Genomic DNA, 27,325 nt, shown 5'->3' with positions numbered 1-27,325 from the left:
TCCAGAGGTCCCTTCCAACCCTATGATTCTATGATTCTATGATTCTGTTAGTCCACTGGATTACATGTAAAACACTGTGTCTATTTCAGGGACCTACAGAAACGCATAATAAGCAGGATGAGGGGCTGCTACATCCATGGCAATAGTCTAAAGCAGTCACACTCGTGCCTTACCACTCTCTTTAGACTGCAGGGTTTGCCAGTGCTGAGCAAACTTCTGAGAGTCTGCTGCGCTGTGCTGGCCTCCTCTTCTCCGTCTGTCTCTCGGGTAGCTTGAAGGGTGTTTCTCTGTTTACTTGCAGGGCCCAAATTAATTTGTATGAATGGAGGACTTGGCTTCCTAAATCTGGCAGAAGAGCTGGATGTCTTAAAAAGAAATATCTTGGCTATGTTCTTCATGATCACAGGATTACGGAGGCACTGATAGGCTTCAGTCTAGGTTTTTCTTCTTCTCCCTTATAATTTTCTGTTCTCTCTCTTTTTCTTTACATTTTTTCTCCCTTTATGTTTCAAACTTTCCTGTATGGTGTCTGCTGTTTTTCTTATCTTGGTGGACCAGGTCGTACTTCATATCAGTTCTACTATAGAAGTGTAGGTAGTTTTAAGAGAGAGTTTACTTTTGTAAAGAAGCTTAAATGCTGGAATTGTAGAAACACTGGTAACGGTTTTGATTTGAACCGGAGTGCCAACATGGGTTGTCTTTTTTGCCCATTGGCTACATGAATCAGCCTGACATAAATGTGGGCTAAAGACTATTAACACTGTACCAAATTTTTTTCCCTTATGAAGTGGGAGAGCATGGAACAGGCACCTCAAAGTACTTCATCTTTCTATGTTTCTAGTTTTCTCTTTGTACATCAGACATTATAATACTTAACTTTTCTTTGGAGATACCTGTATGAGATCCTTCAACCCTAATGTGGAAAAGCAAACTTAGAAACAATAAACAAACTCTATTGCACATGTTTGCTTTAGGATTAGCTCAGTGTTACTGAGGCAGACCTAGGAGCTACTATTTAACCTTTCTAGTTATCTGACTTATGTCTGAATATAACTAGGTGGGAGCTCTTTTATTTCTGAGAAGTACCTAAATCAACTTTCACTGGGTGAAAGCTGGCGTAATTGGGATCAGCATGAATTTTTCACTGAACTGCACTGCATAGCCAGGATTTCACCTAATGACTTTAACTTCAGGAGATATGCAAATTGAGATCAATGTATGGAGAGTATTATGAATGAAACACACAATAGCAGGCTGATAATACTTTTTGACACTCCCAGATTTAATCTATGATTTCATCTTGACAGCAGAGGAAAGCAAGCCTTTGATGCTTTGAGATTTAAATTATTCCCTTGGAATCATCTAGGAAAGCTCTCTTACTGGAAAGTATACTAGAAGGACTGTTGATCTATTTCAGCCTACCAAATGTGTGTGGAACACAGTGAGGAATACAGTGAGGAACTGTGAAAGGTAACTTTGGTCCATTCATAACTAATTCTATTGCCGTTACAGATCTCAACAGACATGTAAGAGCCATCAAGACATTTTTCGTGTTGTTTTGCTGGTATCATATGTTTACCATTTCATTGTACGAAGTATTCTATACCAAGGCATAAGTTATAAAGGCACGCAGGCGGAAAAGGGATGGCTGCATACATGTGCCTAACCTGGCAGAATTATAAAGGAAAGGGAAAAGTTGTGCAGAGAAACTACAAAATGATTGGACTGTTCCATAGTGCTTCCCAGCTGCTGATCCTAGAAAGTCCTCCGGTGTTTCCTTAGTACTTTGCAATACTCAGCCTCACTTCCAGTGATTTTTGTCAGTATATAGTATGGGAAACTAAGGTAACAAAATAATCTCAAAATGGATTTGAATCAAGCTTTTATTATGAAACAATACATGAAATATTCATCAGGCAATTACATGTAGATTAGTGTTGCATAAAAGTTATGTATTCATACAATATTGTTATTTAACGTACAAAACTGTAACTAAGGATTCCTCCAAAGTCCAGAAAGCTGGCCTTCTCTTCATGTTTATATTCTCCAATTTTCTATGGACCTCTCCCTCTAAGTTCCTTTTGCTTCAGACAGGCTGAAGCTGTACCCTTAAAAAGCATACTCTAGGACTAATCACTCAGTCGTTCTTGCCCATACCGCAGAAACTGGGGGAAGCCCATGATTGATTTAATCACGCATGCAATCATTACTGGTAGAAAATATATGGTGGTCTATAACATATCTAGCCATTTATAGTTGGAAGTTTTGCTATATCACCGGGATTGCACTGTATTGCAAAGAGGTTCAGCTCTACAATGAGCACGTAGCCAATGCAGGAATAACCTTGTCCTCCTTAACACAATCATAGTATGCATCCTCTTCAGCGCCCATGAAGAGATCTGCAGGAAAAAAAAAAAAGAAAATATAATAAAAAACATGCTGACATTGGCCATATTAACAACGTATAAAGGGCTTCAAATCATTTAAGCGCTTTTCTAACATTAATTCTTCACGATCGCCTGTGAGCAGCTATTGTGAAGAATTACAATAGCTAAGTGAGCCAGCTTTCAACTGCGTCTCAGCTGGAAGATTTTTTGAAAACTGCCAACTTACCTCCTAGGGCTAAGATTTGGGAATTTTATGGTTTTGTTTTTAAATAAGTTTCAGACCTTTGGCTTTTCGAGGATTAACATAGCTCCATTGAAGTCTACCCCAAAATCCAGATTTTCAAAGGTATTTAGATATGTACAGGTACAAATAGCAGAATTTTAAGCAGACAAACTTTCTGTCTTTTGAAACAGATCAGCCCTGACAGACACCATCTCTGTATTCTAGTGCTTAAATGCTTTTGAAAGAATGGAGCTAAATCTGCAACTTTTATGCTAAAAAGTTAAGTGTGAGTGATATAGCATCGCTATTATGGTGATGATCCAAATTTATCCCAGTTGACAACTTTCACGTCTGTTTAAAGCATGTGAGCAGAAAGGCTTATCCTGTTCTAAAAGCATACAGTTGTGGGTATATCTTCTTTTTTTTTGGCATCATAAACAGCTATTGGGTAATCAGAAGAGTTTATGACGAATACTTATATTTTACAATCCTATATGTTCCTTACCTCCAAACATCACATTTTTTTAATGTAGTGATAAGCTGATATAACTGCATGTAAAACACACAAGTTAAAAAAAGGATGGCCATATCGCAGACCTAATGTGCACGGAGTACTATGGGGATGTGTCATTTTGCCACTGATGGGCTTGTGAGTAGTGCCTGGTTTCTGAGCTGTGCTTTGGAGTATATTTTCCCATAGAACTCTATGATGCATATGATAAACGGAGGCAATAAAGCAAATGATGCTGTCTATTGCACTAATATGGAAAACCATAAACAGAACTAATAATCCATGCAAGCTCTGTGAAAATTTTCTGTGTTAATGTTTACCAGCATGTGTACTAAATAGTGAATTCCATTTAAAAAATCAGCAGCTAGCAAATTATGACAGCTGAGATACTGCAGAACAGGCTGAACTGCTCACAAGGTCAGACTGCATCTTACATATCTCAAGGATGAGATATCCTGCACAGCCCTACTGAGAGCTACGTGAACAAGTACAAGACTTATAAATAGATGAGTTGGAAAAGGAGCACGAGGAGAAAGGAAAGAAACAGGAGGAATCTGAAGCAACATTAATAAGAATGTTGTGCAGTCACCAGCCTCTATCCATACAGCAGAGAAATGCATTATTTACAGGAACAGAACTACGGTGCCACAGCTGATGCTTAGGACACTTATGTTCCCTGCCACCCAGACACCTTTCAGCAGAAGGTACTTCCTCCAGCCATTGGTTATTCTCTCCTCTTCTGGTTTGTGGCTCTGCCTTTTATTGTGAAGAAAGAAATACACACTGTGAAAGCCATATATCTACCGATTGCGGGATAGGCAAAGCCATTAGACTGGATGCACTAAATCCCTGTTGCAGTGTGGCAAGCAATGTGGATTCAGCCAGTGTTCAAGGAATTGTTCTTCTGATCTCTGCTCCAGCCGCTGAAGGTAAAGCATATACTCCTATTTAAAGAAAAGAAAAAAGTAATTTAATTTTGTAATCATTCAAGTCTAATGTCAGGCCAACGAAGCAGGAGAATTTTACAGTTTATACAAGACCAATTAATTTACCCCTTAAAACTATCAAATACAGTGAAATGGTGCTGCTAGTCAGCTTGCCCCAACCTAGCAATATTTAATGAGTGACATCATCATCCAGATCAGTAAAGGTGTTGAGCAAGAACATATTATAACAATATTCATAAATCAGGAATTCTGCATACACATTTCTTATTCGCATATCAGTACAGAAGCCTCTGTTGGTCCTGAGGGCGCAGAAGGATTCTCACAGATAGGTCTGTTGTAGCCTCTTTGAAAATTGATTCCTGCTGATGAAAAACCGTTAACCCCGTATAGCACCGTGTGGCAGTACTCTGAAGGCTTCTAGTAGTGGCATGCATCAGTGCTGACTCGTCTTTCTGTGATACATAAAATAATGTGAATTTCCCATACTAATTTATAGGTTTTTGGTGTAAGCAACAAGTTATCAAACTAAAACGGGCTGTGTACCAAAAATTGACCTCCATCAGGAACAAAATTTACTCGTAAAAAGTTACAGTCCCAGCGCATGTGGGCTCATAAGCTTTGTGAACACTAGATACGTTTTTTTAAATTACACCCCCCTTGCTTTGCACAGTGGGCACTGTAGGAATGGTAGCTGTAGCGTAAACCCTTTGCGCTGGCCAAGTCTTCCCGCTGTTATCCAGTTCCCTGCTCTTTGTGCTGACCAGAGGGTTGGCACGCTGGGTGCCAGCAGGAAGCAGTCGTGTCCTGCCTTTTACTGTGCCTTCTCTCCTCGCAGCACAGGAGACTTGGCTCAAATCCCTCCGGGAGACTGCATTATGAACTTGCAGAGAACAGAACTATATGACTGAGAAGATGTCACATGATAAAAAGCAGGGTCTCAGTCAAAGTAAGATTAAAACATGCTGATAACATAAATGACATTTTTAAATAATCAAAGACGGCAGATCTTGCTGCCTGTAACTGAACAGGCTTTTCAACTGAAACAGCACTGTGGAAGTCAAACAGTGTCACAAAGAATTGCAAATTAAATTCCCCAGCTCAGCATGATCTGGCCTAGGACAAACAGCTTTTGCTTAAAATAGATGAACAGAGGTGGGTTCATCCCAGCATTCATTTCATTCTGCTACAAAGAATCCATAAAAAATCAGTTTTTCTCCTTGAGCCAGTGGCAGAACTGTGCCCAGGGACACAGCAGCCATGCAACTTCCTTCACAAGGGAAAATCTCCATGTTCCACGTGGCAGGGGGGACAGTTTTTTTATCAGAAGATTTTTCCTTTTCTACTGAAATCCTTGACATTTAGTGAGAAAAAGAAATATTCTTATGTTTTGATTTTCTTACAGAAAGCCAGCATTGCTGTATAGAAAAGAAAAAACGAAATCAAAAGAAGGCTGGAATTTCTCAGCAAGTGTTTGCTACTAATCAAGGTGGGATGGAAAGTGGCAAGGAGAGAGCAGCAGAGGTCAGTAATCAAACACTTCTACTCCCCACCTAGAATCATAGAATAGCTCGAGTTGGAAAGGACCCATAAAGATGATCGAGTCCAACTCCCTGCTCCTCATGGGACTACCTAAAACTAAACCATATGACTAAGAGTGTCGTATGTATGCGTGTAACTTCTTGCAGTACAGGATTTAACGCAATCCAACTTCTCTACGGTTTTATTATTTTATATTTAATATATATTTACTATATAACATGCCATATAATCGTGGCAGTATATTATATCATAAGCATAGATGGGAGCTGTATTCTCGCTAATTTGCAAAAACTACAAGGCTCATTTAACAACACCTTAGGAACCAGCCCAATCCTGAATGCTGCGGGCAGCAGACGCCCGTGTCTTCTGGTTTTTATCTGTGCTTTACAGCCTTCATTGTACAAGACTGTTAACGAACATGGTGCCATATCCTTGTGACAGCTTTGATTTGTTGTGGCCATCACACTTGACAAAGAAGAGTGTACATCGGGAGTGGTGGATGCCCAGGTGGATTTGTGTTGGCCGGTACGCAATAACCATTGGGAAGGGAAAAGCCCACGCTGTCTCCACGAGCCTGGCACACACCGAGCTCAATCCTGCGAGGTACGTGGCGCTCCTCGTGTCCTATGGATCCAGAAGTGTTCAGCACCTTGCTGAACTCAGCCCCTTGTACAATCTGTTGTGTCCTTTCTAGCTTCTGTGGGTTTTGTCTCTTCAGAACCATGTAATTTTAGCACAGTTTATTTACTTTGGAAAGAAATAGGCAGTAATTTTAAACTACCTTAAGTACCTCTTGAAAAGTGCAGAATTATATGTTAGATCTTGTCAAAGCAAGTAGAACAGAAGGCTCCGTAATTATTTTACTTTTTCTTTTGTTGTAATATGGTTTAGAAATAAATAAATGTAAATATTGCATGCAAAAGCAATGCTGTTGCATTAAGCGAGGAACTAAAAACTTCTGCAACACCATAACAAACCATCCTGTCCATGGCATTCATGAATAAGTGCACAAAAGTAAGTGATTTTAAAAGCTTGTTCAGAACTACCTCAATCTCCACACTGACCACTGACACCTACATCTCCTTTCTGCCTTGAGTGCAGAATGTACTGGAAGCAGAAGACATTTCCTGTTAGTTAGTTTTTCAGGAACAACCTGATGAAATCCACATTTCTATAAATGAAAAGCCACTTTCTTCTCAATAATTTAATCGGCATTTTTGAACCGTGATAAATAATTTCCACATTCTGCAAGCATACATTTCCTGAGCAATATTCAGCACTTACAGAATGCTACTTAGTAGTAATTGAAAGAACGTAAGGGGGTTTTTTAATATTTCGTGGAATAGCTCAGCTGCATAAAAGGGTGATATTCATAATGCATTGCTTGGAATTAAATCTATAGAAATTTAATACTAAGCACAAATGTTTTGGGGGTTTTGGTGTTGTTTTTTCTTTAGTTAATGTAATTGAAAAATAAATATCATAAATCACCCTTATTGGCTCATCAGGGAAACCAGCTTTTCTCGGTCTGTCCTCACGACGAGTTCTCAGAATCTGTTTGGCATCTTTTTCAGGCAAAATTGGTGAAGTGTCTAAAGACAGAAAAGAAGAAATTAGTTCTGAAATTACCAAAAAGTTAATATTTTACCTGTCAGTTGTAAAATGAAATGTCTCCAAACCTGATATTTGTCTATATACAAAGTGTTCTTTCATTACAGCCCCTTCCCAGGGGATATTGCATTCCAGAAGATATGAGTGGAATTTTAAACCATTTTTATACTTGTGCTTTCTATAGTTCTACCAGTATGAAGCAAACCCTACATATTCATGTTACTCTCTAAAATGAGAAAATATAACAGCACCATCTAACCACGGATGTTAGTAACTCTTCTGATTCTTTGTTCTTTTCTGTGTTGTTTTACATTTTAGGATTATTTTTCGAAGTAATGAGTTAGACGTTTGTTGCAAAGGAGAGACTGCATTGAACATTTAGCTTGCAGGACCTTGGTAAGATAATATTAAAATAGTAAGCTAGTAAAATTAAACTTTTTGGGTTTACAATAAATGGCTACAGTGTGGTAATACAGAAAGTAAAATATCAAATACAATAGCATGATTGTTAAAAATCAAATCATGAAAAGCCGACAAGATAAAAATAGTTAAGTATTAAAAATTAAATACGAAGATACTAAAATACAAGGTTGAGGTACTAATGCTATTATAATATGCTCTGCAGCTCTACACACATATGCAGGTTTGTTTTGTATAAACTCCTACCTGTAAAAGTGGTCATCAGGACCAAAAAGGAGACAAACACAAGTAACTGCTTCATTTTGATTCTTCTTTCTCTCAGTCTGTTCCAAAATGAGTAACGCCGACTGAGGCGTTAGCCTATTTGAAGTCGCTGCGTCAGTCACAAATGTTTGTTTATGCTTTAACTAATTTGAGTGATAGTATGATTTTGAAGACATCTGGCCCAAAGTTTTGAATTAGGCTATTATCTGCTCACACATTCTCCGCATAACTCTGTTCCTGAGGGAAAGAAAATAGAAGACCTTTTTTCCACCTCAGGCTTCAGAGTTACACTGGATATTTTAAATGTGTGAAAATAAAACACATCACCTTACCTTTAGCATAGCAAGCAATGGTTTCGGGTGCCGAAGGTGAATGATTGTTTTTTAAAAGCAACAGTTGCCAATTATTGAACGTTAATCTCAAAGGCAGCCACAAAGGGGCCCCTTTTTCAAAAATTGTCTCTAACTTTACTCCAGCGCAGAAGTACGTATTAATGTGGTTTAACTCTAGCAAAGCCAAATTATCACTGCTGGAAAACACAGCGGAGAGATTTTTATCAGATTGAGAGAACCATACAAATGAAGCTCAAATAATTCTTCTCTTTTCAGGACAAGTTAGTAGAAAACAGGATTTCAAATGTCCTTAACTAGTAAACAGTGTGAAGTAAGAATGTGGGTTAACAAACATGATTGCAAACAGCGAGTTTCTGCCTTGAGAAATGTGGCCTCCCGCCCCTTTCCTGAGCAGCACTGGACATACGGCACCAGCATCACCTGTCGCAGGAAAAGAAGTTAAGTGTCCCTTGGAGTATCACGTATGAAATAGGGAGTCAGAATTCATCAGCGGCTCTCATGCAAGGACATCAGTAATTAGCGTTTCCCCTTGGAGGGAAAGGTGCGGCACATCCCCTGGCCTCCGGGCAGCCCTTCTGACATCTGCCTTCGCATTTCCTAAAGAAGGGGTGTTCATTCTGCCTGTGCCACCATGCATACACAAGTCAGCTGGTTTCAGTGAAACCTGGCAAAGAGCTGTGGGTCCCAAAAACGTTAAGGATTAAGAAAACCAAACAGCAGGTCAGAGAGAGGGGCTCAGTGAATGTCCCCTGTGGACGGACACCTTCGGGGTGTCCTCAGCTTCGGCACACACCAGCAAGGCATGTCTCCTTGGCTGGAGCAGCTCAACTGCTCGCACAACTATTTGTGAGTTTATAAAAATCTGACATAATCGTGGGCTAAATCGTTGAGTGCTGTCAGTGCCAGGGCTTGACCGGAGCCAACACAGGGGTTGGAAATGAAGCGGTTCAGGGGCAGTTCTGGGGTCTGACCTCCCATTATGGGGCTTCTCTTGGAAACCGGAGTTCTGGCAAACTGTGGAGCCCTTGCATTTTCCAGCATGTTTTAAGACACCAACAGCCTAAAATCCAAGAAATGTTATGTATACTGTAGGGATTTACGTAATTTTTCGAGAAGTGCAAAAACCTGCAGCAACTATTTGTTTTTAGAACTGCTACAGGGGAAACAGCGTAACACATAAAGTCAAATTATAAATTATGGGGGGAAAAGCACTTGTGGGTGCGATAATCCAGCCCACAGCCCGTTCAGCCGCCGCCTCTACCGAGGCCCTTCGCCTCGGGTTTCCCGCCGCGGCCCGGCGAGCGGAGCTGCTGTCGGGGGCCGCTGGCGACAGACCCCGAGTCGCGATAACGCGGTGACGGACCGACCGACCCGCCCGCCCGCCCGTCTCCTGGCAACCGCCCTCCGCCGCTTCCGCTTCCGCCGCCCCGCGCATCCCCGCCGCCCCTCGGCCCGGCGCAGGCGGCACTCGCCGCCAGGAGCCCGCGCCGCGCGGGGGGAAGCGGGCGCGGGGTGAGGGCGGGCGGCGGCCCCCAGAGCGGGGAGGCGGCTGAGGGGAGCCGGCGTGAGGGGACGGGGCCGGTCCGCCCCGTGTTCCCCCCCATCCTCGCCGCAGAGAGGCCTGAGTGGGAGCGGGGCGCCGGCGGGCAGCCGGAGCCGTGTGGCGAGTCCAGCCTGGTGCCTGCGGGGAGCGGGCGAGAGAAGGGCCGGGCCGGGCCGGGAGGAGGCCGGGCGGCGCCGGCCTTGCGCTAGGCCCGGGCAGGCAGCGAAGGAGCCCCTCTCACCCGGCGCTGAGACCCTTCTGCTGGTGGGTAGGTCAGGTGTGGGGGGAAATAGGTGCTTAGCCCTAATAAGGGATTAAAAGATGCTTCATGAAGCTGCGCATTGGCTTCTTGAACTAAGGGACCGTTCCCAGTCCAGCCCTGCTGTCTGCCCGGCTGGTGCGAGGGGTTAGCCTGGTGGGAGTGAGCTGCTGAGGAATGGAAGGGACAGAGAGCAACGGCAGCACGGCCTCCTCGGTCGTGGCAGACTGGAGCTTGGTGTTTTGGACTCTGTGCGCCGTGATCCTGCCGGTGCTGATCACCTTGTGGTGCAGTTTCCAGCGGTCGCGGCGGCAGGTGCTAATACGAGACATCTTTCGCAAGAGCAAGCATGACTGGCACTACACAGACCTCTTCGGCCAGCCCTCCTACTGCTGCGTCTGTGCTCAGCACATCCTTCAGGGTGCTTTCTGCAACTGCTGCGGGCTGCGTGTCAGCGAAGGATGCCTCAAGAAGGCCGACCAGCTTTTTCTCTGCAAGGAAATTATGATGAGGAGCAATGGCGGAGCCCACAGCTCTATGCCACACCACTGGATCAGGGGCAATGTCCCCCTCTGCAGCTGCTGTATGATATGCAAACAACAGTGCGGCACACAGCCCAAGCTCTGCGACTACAGGTACTGCAAGGGACTTTGGCTTTGTATGAGGAAGCACGATGCCATATCAGTATTGTGTTTTCCGCAGGGTTACTGGAACACGTTACCCCAAAAGAGATCCTGCAGTAGTCAAATATGAAACTCTGTTAAAAAAACAACTTCAAAGAACCTAAAATTAAAATGGATGCTTGTGGGTAATTTGAGTCATAGATTAGGAGTATGACATCACATCTCATGTTCACTTGTTATCTTAATTGCATTAGTCCAGTATGATGTGCTAGCTACTGTATAATTACATATAGAAGGCTCTCTATTTCCAAGAGTTTATATTTCAGGGGATGACCTTAAGAAGGTTCTAATGCACTTGTCATTTGTACACTGGATAGCCTGAGCAATTTAGGTGACACAGCTCAATTCAGAGCACCAAAATGTGTATGCATTCCTTCAAAATCGGCATCTGCTCAGTGTAACTAGGACAAACAACTGGCCTATATCTGATTCAAGTTCATTTTTAAGGATGCTTAAAAACATCTGATGCAAAGTTTTAAAAGCTACTGTAATCTATTGTTAAAGTTTGTGGTATGAGTGTAAAAAAAAATTTTCAAGGAACGGTTGAATCGGCTTGCAGTGTTATCAGTGAGGCTGCTTACAAAGTTGTCACCATGACACATAGTGGCACGTCATGTGGAAATATAGTGCTGGTGGTCCAGGTACTGGGCACAGTGTAAGTGTTAACTTCAGCCTTCTCAAAGGATGTCAGGTTTCCAGCATACGTTCTGCTAGCCTTTGCTTTGCTTCTATGTGACGTTGTGAAATTGCTTCGTAAGTAAACAGGATTACAGTGTAAATGACCATACTATCAGAAATAAAACCTTGACAGAGAGAGTGCATAGGAGAGGATTTTGGAGGCAAGGAAGGAAGGAAGAAGAGGAAAACAAAGTCACAGTACAAGGCAGGTATCGTCGTTACTCTAGTTGTGTGCTGGATTAGTCAGAAGGACTACAAAAATAGCTTTGACAGCTGCTTAAACCAAGGCTTTGGATGTAGCAAATGAGGATTAACATTCTGCAGAGGCTGGCAGTGGATATTGCAGTATTTCCTCTTCTTCTAGTCCATTTTCCAGGACAGCTTTTAGAACAGGTCAAAAAGCTGAGCAGTTTTGCATAACAAAATCCCATCAGCCTTGTACGGTATTGTGTAACCTTTTAGGTTTCAGACTTAAAGGGGTGTTATCAACCTTAAGAAATTTATTAATTACTGTTACTAGTAACACTTTATTGAACTCTAGTGTTTTATATGTGCTCTTTAAGGATGGATAGGAGTTCAGTTTCTTATGCAAGCTTTCACTGTAACTGTTAATATTGCAGACAATGCAAGAGGATATTTATAGCACCTGTTTTTTGAATTAAAAAAAATAGAATGAATTTAAAACTGTTGGGGTTTTTTCCACAGAATTCAAATGTTTTTCTAGACTTGCAAGCACATGACTAAGTTACGTAATTTTCTGTAGCCAATCCATAGTCATGTAAACTTCCAGGGAATGCTTGGTTTTCTCTGTAAGGTGCTTAAAATATTACTTACAATGTTGCATGTAAGTATAAGTACTTTTCAGAAAGTTAGTCTATCTAAAAATAAATGAGCAAAATCGATGTGCCTGTCCGTTTTTCATGTTTTTTGGTCTTTTTTCCAGATGTGTGTGGTGTCAGTACACTGTACATGATGAATGCATGATGGATTGTTTAAAGACTGAGGAGTGTACATTTGGAGAATTCAGAGACTTAATTATTCCACCATACTATTTGTCTACAATCAACCAGATGCGTAAAGATAAAAGAACCAATTATGAAAAGGTAATCGTCTACTACTTCTTTGTTTTATAATATATTTAATAAAAAAAAAATCTCCCACACATTAAAACTTTAATTCAGTACGTTGTCAGGTTAATAACTATCAGGTAAATGTTTCAATACCTATGAAGTACTTGCAGTGTTAATTTGGAGGTGTTTGTCATTTTATTAACATGGTAGTTGAAGCATGAACGTACGTTTGGGGTTTGTTATTCTAAAACAACACTGAGATTTGGGTACCTTACTTCCTTGAATATTTTGTGATTTTTCTAGTACTATGTTCATAACTTTGTAATGTTTGTTGTCCTGGGCACTGTAGAACAGAAGTCTTCAGCCTTGGTGTGTCAGAGTATTTGTTTTGACTACTTCAGACTAACTGGTAACTCCCTCATGTCAGCACTTACAGGGGACAGGTTTTGTAGCAAGGGTTTAAACACTTTCAAACGTGCAGCATTTGTGTGATTGATTGACTTTTACCTTTTTGCAGGTAGTACCTTACTGCAGAAAACACTGGATGCCAGTAATCATACTGGCTAATACTCGTAGTGGAAACAACATGGGTGAAACTTTACTAGGAGAATTTAAAATTCTGCTGAACCCCGTTCAGGTATTTACCACTATAACAAAAGCCACTATAACAAAATAAAAGTTTAAATTAGAATAAACTTTACTTTGCTTATACAATGGCAGTAGGGTCTTGTGGAAGATCAGTAAAGAAAACAAACTCATGCGGTTTGTTCTTTTAGAAAGAATAGCTTTATAGAGAGAGACCGAAAGTGCAGAGCCTCCTCCTCCCCCCCCCCCCCCCAAGTTTGTTATGGTTCTGATACTGGTCCAGGTTTTATTTATAGTAATATAGTAATTCTGTTAATTATAAATATCTGTCTCTCGAAACAGTGTACAATTTTTATGAAATTAAATATTTGGGTCTTTTCAATTTGAAATCTGTATTAGTTTAAATACTCACTTTACTTGTGAGAACGTCAGTGATTACAGTTGCTGCTTTCTGTTGTCGCTTTCCCCTTAAAATCCACTGGGATGGCACAGGATGTTGATGTAAGGCAGTTAGCTGTTCCTTGGATTTCCTGGCTGCACCTTAACACTCTTCCTTTGAAGTTCAAAACCCAGCCTTAGAATACAGCCTAGTGGAAATCACTATGTGTGTGTTCTAAATGCATCCCAATAAGAATAAACCTCTTTGTATGCCGAATATTTAAAAATAACTTTTATCTGAAGTCTTTCATTTCTGCAGAATTCATCGTAATGCCTCTAGATGCAGCCTTTTCTTAGGAATCTGTCAGCTTGGTTTATCCATGGCATTTATTACTAGTGAGGCAGCTGGAGCTCTGTTGTGAATTTGGGAAGCCAAATCCTGCTCATAAAAGCCAAGACAGCTCATTTGCTGATAAAATATTATAAATGGAGAATCTTTGTTTTGCGTTAGAATGAACTTCTTGAAGTCGTGAATCTGTGAGGCAAATCCTGAGTCGTGTTCTGTGAACTTATGGAACTTCTGGTTTTCCTTTCTTCTAGGTTTTTGATCTAAGCAAAATTGCACCTGCTAAAGCACTCCAGCTTTGTACCTTGCTGCCTTGCAACGCTGTCAGGGTCCTTGTCTGTGGTGGGGACGGCACAGTAGGCTGGGTGCTGGATGCGATTGATGAAATGAAGATAAAGGTATTGTGTTTTGTATTAAAAATGTCTTATGGTGAAATGAGTTTTGGAGCTGCTAAAGTGCTACACCTGATCTCTTACCTGCATTTAATGTTTTAATCTTTCTGAATAAGCCTACAGAGAAATATTTGCAGAATTGCTTATTCATATTGGGGAAGGGGCGGGGGGGGACTTGTTATGGGTCTCTGTAATGCAGGAAAAATATGATAGCTTTACATTTTAAGTGATATTTAAAGTCATTCTTTTCTGTAACACAAGAAAATAACAAGCTGCATAATATTTTATGCATTGTTCTTTTCTTTTTGTCTAAACAGATTTATTTCATCATAAGTGGCATTGCTAATAATGGCTAATGTGTTCTGAGTGCCTATTTCTCCCAGCGCACTCTATCTTTTATAATAACAGCATAATTTTGCTGGCTATACTGGTTGTATTGCCAGTGCATGAATGAGGGCAGTAGTTTGCTTCTGCACCTTCTCACATATTCTAAATCATCTGTCAGCCTGCAGCCTCATCTGTTAATAGCAAGTAGAGAAGGAAAAAATAAGCTGTATGTTTCCTGTTGATTTGAAATGGAAGATATTCCAATTTACAGGGTACTACTAAGAACTCCTGAGAAAGTTAAGAATGAAGAATAATTACTAGGGCTTTAGTGCTTTACCTAATAAAATGTTCTCTAGTGATAAAAGGAAGAAAGTTACTCTTATATCAGTGTCTTTTTTTTTTCTTTTTTTTTTCCTGCAGCTTCCTTGTTAGTATGTGAAATGTTGTAGCTGAAGGCCACTATTACAATTTCATGCATAGTCAAACTGAGCTGTTTTGAGAATTTTATGTACTGATAAAGTAGAAATGTAACAAAGTGTAACTGTGAAGGTTCATGAATATAAGTATATGGTTATTTGGTCTTGGACACTTGATATATTGTCCCTCAGGGGCCATATAGTTGATGAAATCTGGGTTTTTCTTTATTTCAAAGTATTCAAATAGAGCGATTGCAGTTACATAAATACTGTTGAGATTATCAGCAAAACCTTTGTATTATCAGCAGTAGGTTATTTGCTCCTTTCATTTATCGTGACTTTTAAATACAGGTTACCTGGCTGATAACTCTTCTTGAGAAAATAACTGTAATGCCGCTTGTTGCAAGTACATTTCACAGCTGAGTTTCAAAGGCCGTAGTACATCTGAAATAACTGTTCAGCCTTTTGTAGTAAAGAGAGCAAAGACCTTTGCTAAGGTGGCCATTTTGAATGTCTACTTCTGTCACTCTGCGATCTGCAGAGGTGATTATCATCTGCTCCATCTGTTGAGGACAGTTGATCTGTGTGTGTATGTGGCATCTCTGGAACTTAGATACTGACTTTCCTTCTTTGAGTATGTGAATTCCCGTGGTTGAATACTCTAGGTTTATGTGCATCTGTTGTTTTAGACCTAACCTTATTTCAGTCTTATAAGAACATTTTTGTGTATGGTTACGATTCACAGCCTTGTGTGTTAGCTCTCTTTTAGTGTTGATATCACTTCTGAGAGGTCTGTGCAGTAACGGTGTTAGTAATTTACCAGCAGCATATTATCAAGAGATCGGATGAGAAGTTCAGGCTTCCACTTCTAGATCCAAAGCACCGCTCTTGAAGGAATACTCTGTTCAGTATTATTAACGCATTGTTTCCATATTGTCTTTGTATTCTCTCTTCTTCTCACAATGGTTTGACATTTCCTTCCTTTGCATTATCCCTATGGTAAGTACTCAAACGTGCCATCTGCTATACTGATGCTGCCAGCTCTGTTGCTCTGCACTATGTATCAAGCTGCCGCAAAGATCACTGGTATTTATCTAACCTGAACGTTTGAGGATAAAAGGGAGAAAATGAGTTGAAGAACAAGCTAATATGCAGTGTTTTTGTATCCTAGGGGCAAGAACGTTATATTCCCCAAGTTGCAATTTTACCTCTGGGAACAGGTAATGACCTGTCTAATACACTGGGCTGGGGTGCAGGTTATGCTGGAGAAGTCCCTGTAGAACAAATCTTACAAAACGTCATGGAGGCAGATGGAATCAAACTAGACAGGTAGGTAACAGTGAAAAGATAAATTCTGTAGAACCAAATACTACTATAGCTCTACTGATATCCAGTTGTAGCAGTATATGTAAAGAAACACAAGCGTTGCTGGAGGGAACTGCAAAATAACTAAGGTCCAAAATTAGTTTTTTATTTCATTTTTCTGCAAGGCTTAACTCTTTCATAATTTAACTAAATTTGAATCTTTTGACTTGATCCCAGTATAGATATGAGATTCCTAACTACAGCTTTGATACTAAGTGAGAACAGTCTTTCATGACACTAAGTAACGGCTGTTGTTTTTCAGATGGAAGGTTCAAGTAACAAACAAAGGATACTACAACTTAAGGAAACCAAAGGTAGGGTTTGCAAGTATAAATATGGATTCTATAGAATACCTGTCTACTTATACTTATTTTTCTGGTTACCTACTTCCCATTAAATACTGTGACTTTTAAATTGTAATAATAATATTTAATAAGACCATAACTAGAAGTTCTGTCTTACAGGTATTCACAATGAACAACTACTTTTCTATAGGACCTGATGCTCTCATGGCTTTAAATTTTCATGCTCATCGTGAGAAGACTCCCTCTCTGTTTTCCAGCAGAATTATTAATAAGGTGCGTTTGGTAAAGTGACGTTTTCTCCTTGTAGTTGTTGACTTAAGGCTATTTTTTGCTTTATTCCCCTACTTCGTCTCATGCCATTTTAAGAGTTTGAACTCATTTTTCTTGGGGAGGGGATTCCATGGGTAAAACATGTTTCCCGCCCACTCATAAGTGTTCTGGCTGGCCTCTGCCTACTTGCTTACGGAATATGCTGTTTGTTCAGTTTTTGTTTAGAATGTTTCATTTGCGTTGAAACTTAATGGGTTAAGGACGTTGCCTATTTCCTTTTAAAGTGGAAAGGAAGTTTCTTATGCAAGTTGTAGCCTATCTCATGGAGAGAGCTTAGTTGAAGGATGCACATACATGTTACGTATGAATTTTAGATAAGGTTTTCAGAACAATAACTATATGTGAATATTTCAAATACTCTTTATATGTATTGTCTTTTTCTAACAGTATTTTCTGATCTCCCGGGTTTGTTTTTGGGTTTTTTATAGGCTGTTTATTTTTTTTATGGAACCAAAGACTGCTTAGTACAAGAATGTAAAGATCTTAACAAAAAGGTTGAGGTAAGTTTTTTAACTTGCTTATTCTCTGGACAATCAGTGGAGTTGTAAAAACTTAATTTGTAAAAGAAGAGGGGAAAAGCTTTGCAGTTTACATTCTTATACACTTGTATAAGAATGGCTCTGGACTTAAACTATTTTTGATGTTCCTTTTGCTATCTGCAGCTTACTTGATGGAATTCATGTCTTTGAGCTTACTGAAAATTACTAAATTTTTTTCTGGCCTTCACTCAGCCAGTTCTGTGAGTTCAAGTACTGACATTCAAATAAAATTTGCCTTGACACCAGAGAATTACTTAAGTGAGAGTTCTTTTTTCTTTTCTCTATTAACAGAAATTTATTACAGCTTAGGGTATCATGTGAAATCAGAAGTAATTTTTTTAAAGTTTGAAAAGAAAACACATTCTTCTTGTACAGGGCCAGTTTTTCTTCAAGTGGAAGCCTATTAAATGCATAAAGAGAATAACTAGCATATATTGAGCTACTGAATTTGATCCACATTAATTAACTTTTGTGTGTCTTTTAAAGCTAGAGTTGGATGGTGAGAGAATAGAGTTGCCCAATTTGGAAGGCATCATCGTCCTGAATATTGGATACTGGGGAGGTGGCTGCAGGCTCTGGGAAGGAATGGGTGATGAACCTTACCCCTTGGCGAGGTATGCAGTGCATCTTTTTCCCTTTTTTCTTTTAACGGTTCTTGTAGTTTAAGGAGTTCTCTCCATGTGTTATGTGCTTATGTAGTCAGACTTGTCTGAAAGTCAGAAGGTTTCCTTGTGACAGTATGCTGTCTCAGATTTTTTTATTTTCCTCATGTTAGAGACTTGGACTAAGTGCATCCTACACATCAAGTTTGGGTTTTTTTCAGACCTTCTCAAAATGTCTGGCATGATTAAGTAGTAGCATTGAAGAGGCTATTAAAAATAAAGGTAGCTTCCAAAAAGTATAAGATGTATCCATTTCAGAATATAGAAAGACACGTCTTAATAGAGGTTAAAATATAAAGTAAAAACAAAGCAAGCCAAAAATTTGACTCCTATGCTTGAGTAAGTTGGCTGGAGCAATACTAAAGAGGAGATTAGGTGGGTGCATTAGTTATTCCTTTTTGTGACTTCCTTCTTCAGAAGCCATATATCTAAATATACTTCATAGTTCTGTTACAAGGCTTATGATCCTGGATTTCTAAAAAATATTTGGGCGAGGTCCTTTACCAAAATCTAAAAAAAATTAAGCCATTAAAAGATGTTCCTGTAGATTAATAACTGAGTGAAAAGACAAAAATTTGTACAAATTTATGGAAGAGAAGTCCACTGGTGGGCCTTAAATATGCACGGTGATGCACTTGGGAAGTCATATATCCGTAATTTCTAGAAGCTAGCTAGGGTGTGCCGGCTGGTGTATTGCTCCATACTTGCATCTTTGTATGGCTTCCTTTGCTGTTCAGTGTGACTTGTCCAGCACAAATAGATAAACACATTTGTACAATAACATATGTCTTCTCTCTAGGAGTAGCCATAAAAGGACTGTGTATTATTTGGACAGGTATTCTAGAGCTCACAAGCATCACTAAAGAGAGTCTCCTTTTTTAACTCGTAGACATGATGATGGACTTCTGGAAGTTGTTGGCGTTCATGGTTCTTTCCACTGTGCCCAGATTCAGGTGAAACTCGCAAATCCTGTTCGCCTAGGGCAGGCACATACAGTGAGGGTAAGTGGTGCTTATGAACCTGTCTTCCCCTAAATTTTTTTGAATACATAACATAGAATCTCAAGCGCTCAACTGTCTGATCTGAAGTTGCTGTTTGCAGTTGAGCTAGATGTTTCTCTCGCTTAGTAAAAATGTCATAATTCACAGTCCTCTGTTGCTGTGCTTGGTGGCCTATGAGTGCAACTAATTACATACTAAGTTTCTCCCTGCCCAGGCTGAAAAAGTGCACCATCAGTATATTGTAGTTGTAAAAGGTATCTTCAGAGCTACTTTGAACTGCTATGATTGTGTGTTCTTCTATTTAATGCCAGCTGATCTTGAAGAGTTCAAAGATGCCGATGCAGGTGGATGGAGAGCCGTGGGCTCAGGGGCCCTGCACTGTTACCATAACTCATAAGACACATGCACTGATGCTGTATCACTCGGGTGAACAAACAGATGACGACGCTTCCAGCATGTCTGAGCAAGACCACGTGAGAGAACAGACAGATGAAGATGTATAGATTTTGCAGAATTTAATATAATACAGTGATGAACTTCAGCTCTTTAAAAACACTGAGAATGCCTAATCTAGCCGTAAGGTTCATACCTGTGAATGAACTAGAGCTGAGGAAAAAGCCATGCTTTTACATTCATTAAAATGTTCACAGCTGAATTACCACAACTGTTTTGCCTTTTAGATTGGTGGTGATGCCCAGCCTTTCTAGCTGGAGTGAGTTACTCTGGTGGCAGGAGAGAGACAGGTATGGCAGCCCTTCCTTGCCATGGAATCAGATCTTCTGCACATACACAATATAGCATGCAAAATGTTTGATACCCTTAGAAAGGGGAACAGCTGGAAGTTTGGCCTGCTTCCTCCATCTGCCCACTTCTCCAGAACAGTTTCCAGAGCAGAAAACCAGACCAAGTAGGATGTGGGCTGATTTTCCAACAACAGCCTGCTCCTGGCTGCCATCTCTTTTTGGGAGCAAGACAAACGCTTCTCTGTGCGCCTGCTGGTGCAGTGCAGGTGTAGTAGGCTTGGCTGGGAGAGTGCAGGATCTGGGAGCTCTTGGGAAGATGGTTAGCAAGAAAAGATGCTTTTGGACCAAAGGTTTCTGGAAATGTTCTGTTAGTGAATGACCTTTTCCAGTGGCTTTGTAAGTCATAGTAGAGTACTCCTGAGGTCCCGAGTACCTAAGCTACAACTTCCAAATAATTGTACCATGACTTGCACTGAACGATCCTGTGACTGACTACTTCAGTGAGAGGCTAATTCTAGTTTTTGTAAATAGTAACATCATAGTTCTTGAGGAGGCTTTTTGGAGGAAAACTTGGACAAAGGAGCTGTCTTTTTTTAGCTGTTTAGAGGAGGGTTTTAAAGAAATAATGATGAGTGGCAAATACAGTTTGTTTGGTTTTTTTAAAGTCTTGTTAAAGATCTTGCTTCGTAATTACCTGAAAATGATCAATACTAAGTCAGTCTGTTAACTGTTTCAATTTTAACTGTGGAGGTTGAGAGCTAAGTTTGCAAAGGTTAACAAGTTCTGGCCTTCATGTGTATAATTTAATCGTGACAAAAAGCATGGAAGCATTTGTTTTCTGACTGGCTCTTAGGGGGTCAGAGGTACCTTGTTTGACTTGAAACTTCATTTCCCATCTGAATATAGGGCGAGAAAAAGATTGGTGGTCTGTACTGATAGTAAAAGTTAGGAGCATGTACAACAGTACACAGAAACTCTCAGTTTGGTATATCTGAAGCTTCTCAGGTTAAAAGCTTCTCAGGTGAAAACAGCTCCATGGTTAAAAATCTGCTTCGTTTTTTTTCTCTTCTGTTGTAGGTATTTTAAGCTTGCAGCAGGTGAGAGCTATGAGTTGAGGTTTAAAATTTGTCACTCAGTAATTCAGTTAAGTCCAGTTGAGTCATGAAGGTGATCTTCCAAGTGGGAAGAGAATTTATGCTGACTGTCTACTGTGTAAGCCAAGATCATAAGAGAAGTTGAGAGCTTTGGTCTGAACTTTGAGTGTTGCTGCTTTTGTCAGAACTCCCCCAATCTTTGTTGGGTTTTTTTCCTCCTTTTTTCTTTGTGGTAACTGAAAGTGAGGGGTGAAGTAGGGTATGTTTCTAGGTTTTGTAAAATTAAACTGTTTTTCAACAATCTATAAAATGAAATTTGCATTGACGGTGATAAGAACTCTTTATATTTTAAAATAATTTATTGAAACCTTGTCAAAGTCAGTATTTTTAAATCTTTTAATTGTAATCCTCTTTGGAGAGCATTTTTAACTTGATGGTATTCGTTGTAGAAAATGTATGTACTAGATCTTCAATACTACTGATTTTCAGTGAATTTATAGCTGTCTGAAAATGTGATTAGAGCGTAATGAACTGTAAAGCAGAAGCCATTTGTAAATTCCATATTCATTAGCCTTATACCCCAGGGAAGGGGGGCTGGAACTAGGTGATCTTTAAGGTCCCTTCCATCCCAAGCCATTCTATGATTATACGCCTCATCTTAATTATTTTATTGTATGTAAATATAGAGAACAAATTGATAATTAAATCTATGTAAAAAGTGTTTAAAATACACAAAAGTATACTTAGATAAATCCACTACCTTTTTTTTTTTTTCAGTTCTGAGGTTCAATTTGTATTAGCTTCAAAAATCTTACTAGTTAAGTTACTAATATTTTTTTTTTTTTTAGTAACTTGTAACCATCAGCATCCTAAAAATAGTTAAGTTCCATGCTATGGTTCTTAAGTAACTATTGTTTACAAATAAATGACAAGTCTCTGAAAAAGCAGGGTATGTGCTATGAAAGGCGGTATTTTCTCAAGAGAAATGATGCCACTGGCTACTTAATCTAAACTATTCATAATACAGTTTAAAGAGTTACCTGAAGTTGATCAGATGATTATTCAAATTCTTTTATAGCCTAAGAAACTTTCTGTTCAAAACTTCACTCCTTGAACTCCTGACATCTAGAAAAAAAATAATTGATGCCGAGACTTTGAAAGCCTCCCTTTTTCACAGTAGGTGAGTTGGCTTCTCCGCCCGGGCTTTGCCTGGCTGGGTACCAGTGATGGTGTATATGTTTGTGCAGGCAGGATCCTCCCACTTACTGCGGCTTGCTGGGAGTCTAGTTCTAAATGTGTGAAATCCTCTTTGGGAAATGTAAATCCATCATTCCTTTGGGAGAAACAAGGAGTGTGAGAAGTGAAAGTAGCATCTAATCGGTCGCTTGTTTTGGAAAACCCCTGGTAAATGGTCTTGTTTATATTGGATGGATCATCCCCTTCTTGCATGTGGAAGTGAAGAAGTTTGTGTTTCATAAATTGACTGTTAGTGATGCAGCAAGTGATAGGTAGCAAACGTAGCCATTGTAAGCATGGGGAAGCCTCTTGTAAAATTGTATTTATGGTATGGAGAACACTCTGTATTATTTATGGTATGAAGAACATTCTGTAGGGTTGAAGTGTCCACTTCCCAATCAGACCTGGGGTCATCCTTCTGTTGTAACGATACGTAGCTGTCATCTGCATGACAACAAAAAGTTGTTTTTAAACATACAGTGTTAGCACTAGAATTCGTTGGGAAGTCTTGCTGTTTCCAACATGCTGTCCTTTGATTTCAATGTATCCGCCTTTCCAGTATGTTGCAAATTGGGTTAAAACCTGTTTTGAGTTACTTTGATCAAACTGTTTTAAGTTTTAGTCTAACCGCAGACAGTAAATGTCAGCAGTGGGCTCCCAAATTCTAATGCTAGCGTAAATGAACTTTTCTAATTTGTAATATAGCTGTAGCTGCTGAATGTTGTCGTGTGTGTGCTGTGTAAAACTGTTATGTGCTTTTTTTTTTATGTTTTGGGTGCATAAAGCACCAGTACAAATACCTACTCTGTAGCGCTTGTGAAAAGCTTGGGAACCTGCAAATACTGCAGTACACGCTCTGTCCAGAAGAGGGTGCTCTGCAGCTGGCGCTCCTGTCCCGCGCTGCGGAATTGTCCCTTACCCTGCTAATGATGAGCGTGGGAAAAAGAGGGAAAGCGATGTTTCAAAAAGACAGATAAGGAATAGTTTCTTCTGGCAGTCTTCATGCAGTATACCTTTGTGTAAAATGTACAGGGTGAATAATAACATCAATTGTCAAGCACTCAAAAGTGAATTCACAGAGTTTATTTTTAATTTTGTTGCAGCATGCGCTGGCTTAACTGCAGTTGTCAGATTCCAATAACTTTCTTTGCTGTAGGTTCTCAATCCTGTGACATGCAATACGAAAAACTTAAACTCGTCTGGAGAGCCTTTCTGTGAGTCGGCTTCCTGCCTTGCTCAAACCACCCTTGTTTACACGCACGTTGAGAGGATGGGAATGTGTATTTTCATGTGCATAGAACTTCTTGTCATAGGCTTTGTTTTACCTTGTGTTTTCACTTCAGCAATTCATATCAGAGTTAAACTGTTTCAAACGCCGTCTGCATCTTGGATCTTTCTCCATGTCTGGACTTTTTAAAAAGGCATCTGAAGTCCAAACTTGCATTCTTCATCTTCAAAAACAGCTGAGGTGAATGGCATGCACTTACGTATTTTTTTCCTAAGTAGGTCTATTGTTCCTAGAGTTAGGGTAGTATTTAGAGCATACTTTTAACAGCACTTTAGAATTTGGAATTATTGCAGTTATTGAAGAACTTAGTCTTGTGTTTTCTTTCTACTGCGATGGTGATATTTTTATTTCAAATTAATTTGGAATTATGTTCAAATTTGAACATTTTTCTCAGCACTGTTATGAATTGCATTTCATATTTGTAATGTAAAGACTGTATAACATAATTTATGAATTTGATACTTTTCTTATATGTTCGCTTTTGATGTTGTCGCTTTGTAGGGTTTTTTTGTCCAGGTCTTGCCTTTTCTTAGGCACTAAGTAACTTGAAACATCATTTACTTTAGTTGGAAGTTTTAATTACTTGCTCTTGGAAAACAGACTTGAGTTTCTCCTGGTTGCAAAAGAAAATTCTACCATGTTTGAACACACTTGGAGAAAATTGTTTTCTTGAGGCAGTGCTTACACCAAGAGTAAGTTAAAAGTTTCTCCTGTGGAACTTCAGCTGATCCAGGTTGAGAATTTGTTCCCCTGTACATTTTGTTTTGCTGATGTTTACAACTGCTCAGTAAGTACTTCTTTCCTGCAGTCATTTAATTACTCATTTTATGCTGGCTCACTTTCAGCTAAAAATGTAATTTGAGATAGTATCAAAAGCCCTGTTGAAATCAGGGCAGTGAGCTTCTCTTCTATTCACTTTATCCTACGCGCTAGTGAGCTTGTCAGAAAAGAAAGTTGGAATGGCTTCACACAGCTTATTCTCAACCCAGTAACGCACCTCTTTGGCTTTTTCAGTCACCATCACCACACCTGGAAGATATTAGAAAGGACTCCAAAGGCTCCCCATGCCCTTGACCTATTTTGAAAGTACAATTTTTGCTCTTTGCTGCTGGGGAGGAACCTCCCTGTTCTCTACAGGTTCTGAGAACTCATAGTTAAAGGTTCTGGCTTCAGTTTGGCCAGTTCCTTCTGGTTCTGCACAATGTTGCACTGAAGCTCACAGCTTTTATAGTGTATGCTATTGTATCTCACTGGTTTAAAAAAAAAAAAAAAAACCCAAAGCTTAAAGCACCATACCTTAGCTGTGAACAGCGTTAATGGTATCAATGTTATTGTAGTTACTCTTTTTTTTACTTGGCAACAAACACTTTTTGGTAGAGAGCCACTGTAACCTACTTAGTGAATCTATGGGTAAGAGTAGGACACTTCAGAATCTTTGCATGTGTTTTAACTGAAAATCCTTTTTTTGTTCTGTATTTAATACTGACTACTAGCAGTTATCTTCCTTTTAGAAAAGAGATTTGACCCTTCAGTTAGGAGTAAACTAGAATATCTTGAGATGTAAAAATACCCCTACATAACTGATCCTGTTGAATGTGAACCACTTACTTAAAAATGCTCTTTTTTTCTGAGAAATTATAGCTGCTTCTTGAACACAGGAATGAGACAACAGAGACCACTTGTTCATTTAGTAATTAAGTCTACTGAGAGAATTTACATGTTCTCTATTTCGACCTCACTTAGGCCACAGTTCTAAAAGCACGGCATGATCAAAATTTCCTTATCTCGCTACAAGTGCTGAATACCCAGTTCAGGTTTTGGGCATCTCAGGGAGAGACTTCTAGCTGGAGTAAAGCCACATGCCTTGACAAAACCTAGTGATGTTAACGCGGACTTACATCAGCTGAGGATCCGGCCCTTAACTGTTCAAAAGTATGAATGTATTCAAAATTTTACTTTGCTTCTCATTGATACTGCCCTCTTTACTGTGCTCTATACCCTTATTGCTGTATGTAATTAATTTTTTGCAATGTTCCATTTGCAACTTGTTTGTGGATTTCAGCATAAAAATAATTTTCTTTCTAAGAGTAAGTGTGAACTTAGATTGTGAGTTTATTGCATTCTGTATCTTCAAAGTTTACATCCCTCAAAAGCCAGTTTGTCTGCTACCAACTGTTTTAATCCTTAGAGTACCTCCAACCATCTTCTTTCTAGGATTTTTATAGTTAAACAGAATGGATTTTTATTTTTGTAGCTCGTAACTTACATATGTATAGTAGTTATTTCTATTTAGCAATTAGTGATCAGAATACTGTAAAAATGTTCCTTTTAAGAGCTGTAACTTTAAATTAGTAATAATTACTTACAAGAAAATACCAGCATGTTAACTTTTTTTTTTTAAACTGTTATTCTTTAGCTTGGAAATACTGTGATGCTGTGACTTAGGATTTGTATTGAATGTGTTTATGCGTATATTCTGAAGTTGCACTAAATAGGGAAAAAATGAGCTTAAAATGAAAGTAATAGATCAAAAAATAGAATTTATAACATCTTAAGTTTTTTTTTCAATGGAGAAAGGTGACATTTGGGGTTCAATATTTTTTTTTGTTTTCCCACAGAACAGTAAGGAAGGAGTGATCAGTGTACTCCTGAAACAGTTGTTTCCTTATAGTGCAGTTTGAGATATGTAGTATTTAGTGCCCAAACATAAGCAAACGCCATCTGCACCATTCCTGCCTCTCAGAGAGCAAAACCTCAGCGCAAACCGGACCGCTCCCGGCTGTAAGTACATGAGATCTTACTTACAAAGAAATAACCAGCCAACATAATATTGAACCTCCAGTAGAAATGTTTAAAAGCAGAATTTGCTAATTTTTTTTTTCCTGACATCAAGTGATGCTTTCAAATCCCAAATTGTTTTTGCTTTGTTTTTTAAAAGGCGGCAGGCTGAAATGAGAGGATAAGGAGGTATTACTGTAAAACTCAGTCACAAGGTGTGGGAAGTGTGTTCTTTATTTGCTGCGTAGGCACAGGAAGTGTGAGTGTGGGAGGTCTCATGAAAGTCTCTGCTTTGTTTGCACCCTCATTGGTTTCATCCAGTGTTTCTGAAGCCGGTGATAATACCCTTGCCCCCGTAACTGTGACGTTTGCTCAAATCAGAACATGTGGGTGATGTGTATTATCTGAGTACTCGGGCCAGGTTCTGTGTAAGAAGCTGCAACTTCAGTGAAGTCACAGAACTCCACCAGTTCTGTGGTGGTACGCCACGTTAACACCAGTGAAACTGAAGAAAACTTTTGTCTTCAGAGTTGTATCATGGCCTAGCTCTTGTGACTTAAGCTCCCAGAAACCTCTTTTGAGAATCATCTGCTCCATCTTCTTCATAGAAGTTTGTAAATACAGATTTTTCACAGCAATGACTCTGTTACTGAATTTCCTAATGCATCTTTTTGTTGTCTTGTTATTTGTACTGTATTTCTCTGTAGATTAAAGTGTGTGGATTAAAGTATTTAAACCCAGTTTTTTGCTGTTCCTCAGTATGCATAAAAGCAAATGTGAGTTTTGAACCCTGTAACAGCCTGGTGAGGATGACAACTGCTGGCTTTTAGAGGGCTGCAGTATGAGAAGCATGGTCATTTTGAGAACAGAGTTGTACTTTGTTGAACACTGCAGCTGTGCTTCTGCCTGAGATCCCAGCTGCAAAGTCCGAGGGTTTGAACGCTCAGATATATGGAAAAAAATTCCAGACAACGTGATAATGTCATTCAGAGGTAAAACTAATGCTGTTCGGTAACCTACAACGATGTCTCGGCTGCTACTTACCCACTTCT

At 39.6% G+C, this 27,325-nt stretch overlaps 2 protein-coding genes and 1 long non-coding RNA gene across 9 annotated transcripts; 2 read left to right on the top strand and 1 right to left on the bottom strand.

Moving 5' to 3' along the window:
* Positions 1–1,935: 1,935 nt before the first annotated feature.
* C14H17orf67 (chromosome 14 C17orf67 homolog) lies at positions 1,936–8,005 on the bottom strand. Its single transcript, XM_063352270.1, has 4 exons — positions 7,885–8,005; positions 7,099–7,199; positions 3,926–4,065; positions 1,936–2,399 (listed from the first exon to the last, which is right to left on the bottom strand). Exons 1-3 carry the CDS (start codon positions 7,937–7,939, stop codon positions 3,949–3,951), a joined length of 273 nt encoding a protein of 90 aa, XP_063208340.1. The 5' UTR covers positions 7,940–8,005; the 3' UTR covers positions 1,936–2,399; positions 3,926–3,948.
* LOC134523383 (uncharacterized) lies at positions 5,494–7,640 on the top strand. Its single transcript, XR_010073311.1, has 3 exons — positions 5,494–5,589; positions 6,049–6,210; positions 7,537–7,640. It is a non-coding gene; the product is annotated as an uncharacterized LOC134523383 (long non-coding RNA).
* Positions 8,006–9,656: 1,651 nt separating the features above from the next.
* On the top strand, positions 9,657–27,206 carry DGKE (diacylglycerol kinase epsilon). Of its 7 annotated transcripts, XR_010073265.1 has the most exons (13): positions 9,657–10,692; positions 12,362–12,521; positions 13,006–13,125; positions 14,052–14,195; positions 16,104–16,261; positions 16,560–16,611; positions 16,762–16,875; positions 17,361–17,432; positions 17,958–18,085; positions 19,023–19,134; positions 19,446–19,877; positions 22,050–22,151; positions 23,364–23,482. XR_010073265.1 is itself a non-coding variant. In XM_063351908.1 (11 exons), exons 1-11 carry the CDS (start codon positions 10,235–10,237, stop codon positions 23,622–23,624), a joined length of 1,779 nt encoding a protein of 592 aa, XP_063207978.1. In that variant the 5' UTR covers positions 9,657–10,234; the 3' UTR covers positions 23,625–27,015. The 7 variants fall into 7 exon arrangements, 2 of the variants coding, with proteins under 2 accessions (XP_063207978.1, XP_063207979.1); XR_010073261.1 differs by lacking the exons at positions 19,446–19,877; positions 22,050–22,151 and adding an exon at positions 27,033–27,206 and having other exon boundaries at positions 23,364–26,276; XR_010073262.1 differs by lacking the exons at positions 19,446–19,877; positions 22,050–22,151 and adding an exon at positions 26,114–27,015 and having other exon boundaries at positions 23,364–25,427.
* The last annotated feature ends 119 nt before the right edge of the window (positions 27,207–27,325 follow it).

This window comes from Chroicocephalus ridibundus, chromosome 14, assembly GCF_963924245.1.
Source record: "Chroicocephalus ridibundus chromosome 14, bChrRid1.1, whole genome shotgun sequence".
Lineage (NCBI taxonomy): Eukaryota > Metazoa > Chordata > Aves > Charadriiformes > Laridae > Chroicocephalus > Chroicocephalus ridibundus.
This window is presented reverse-complemented; position numbering and strand designations above follow the sequence as displayed.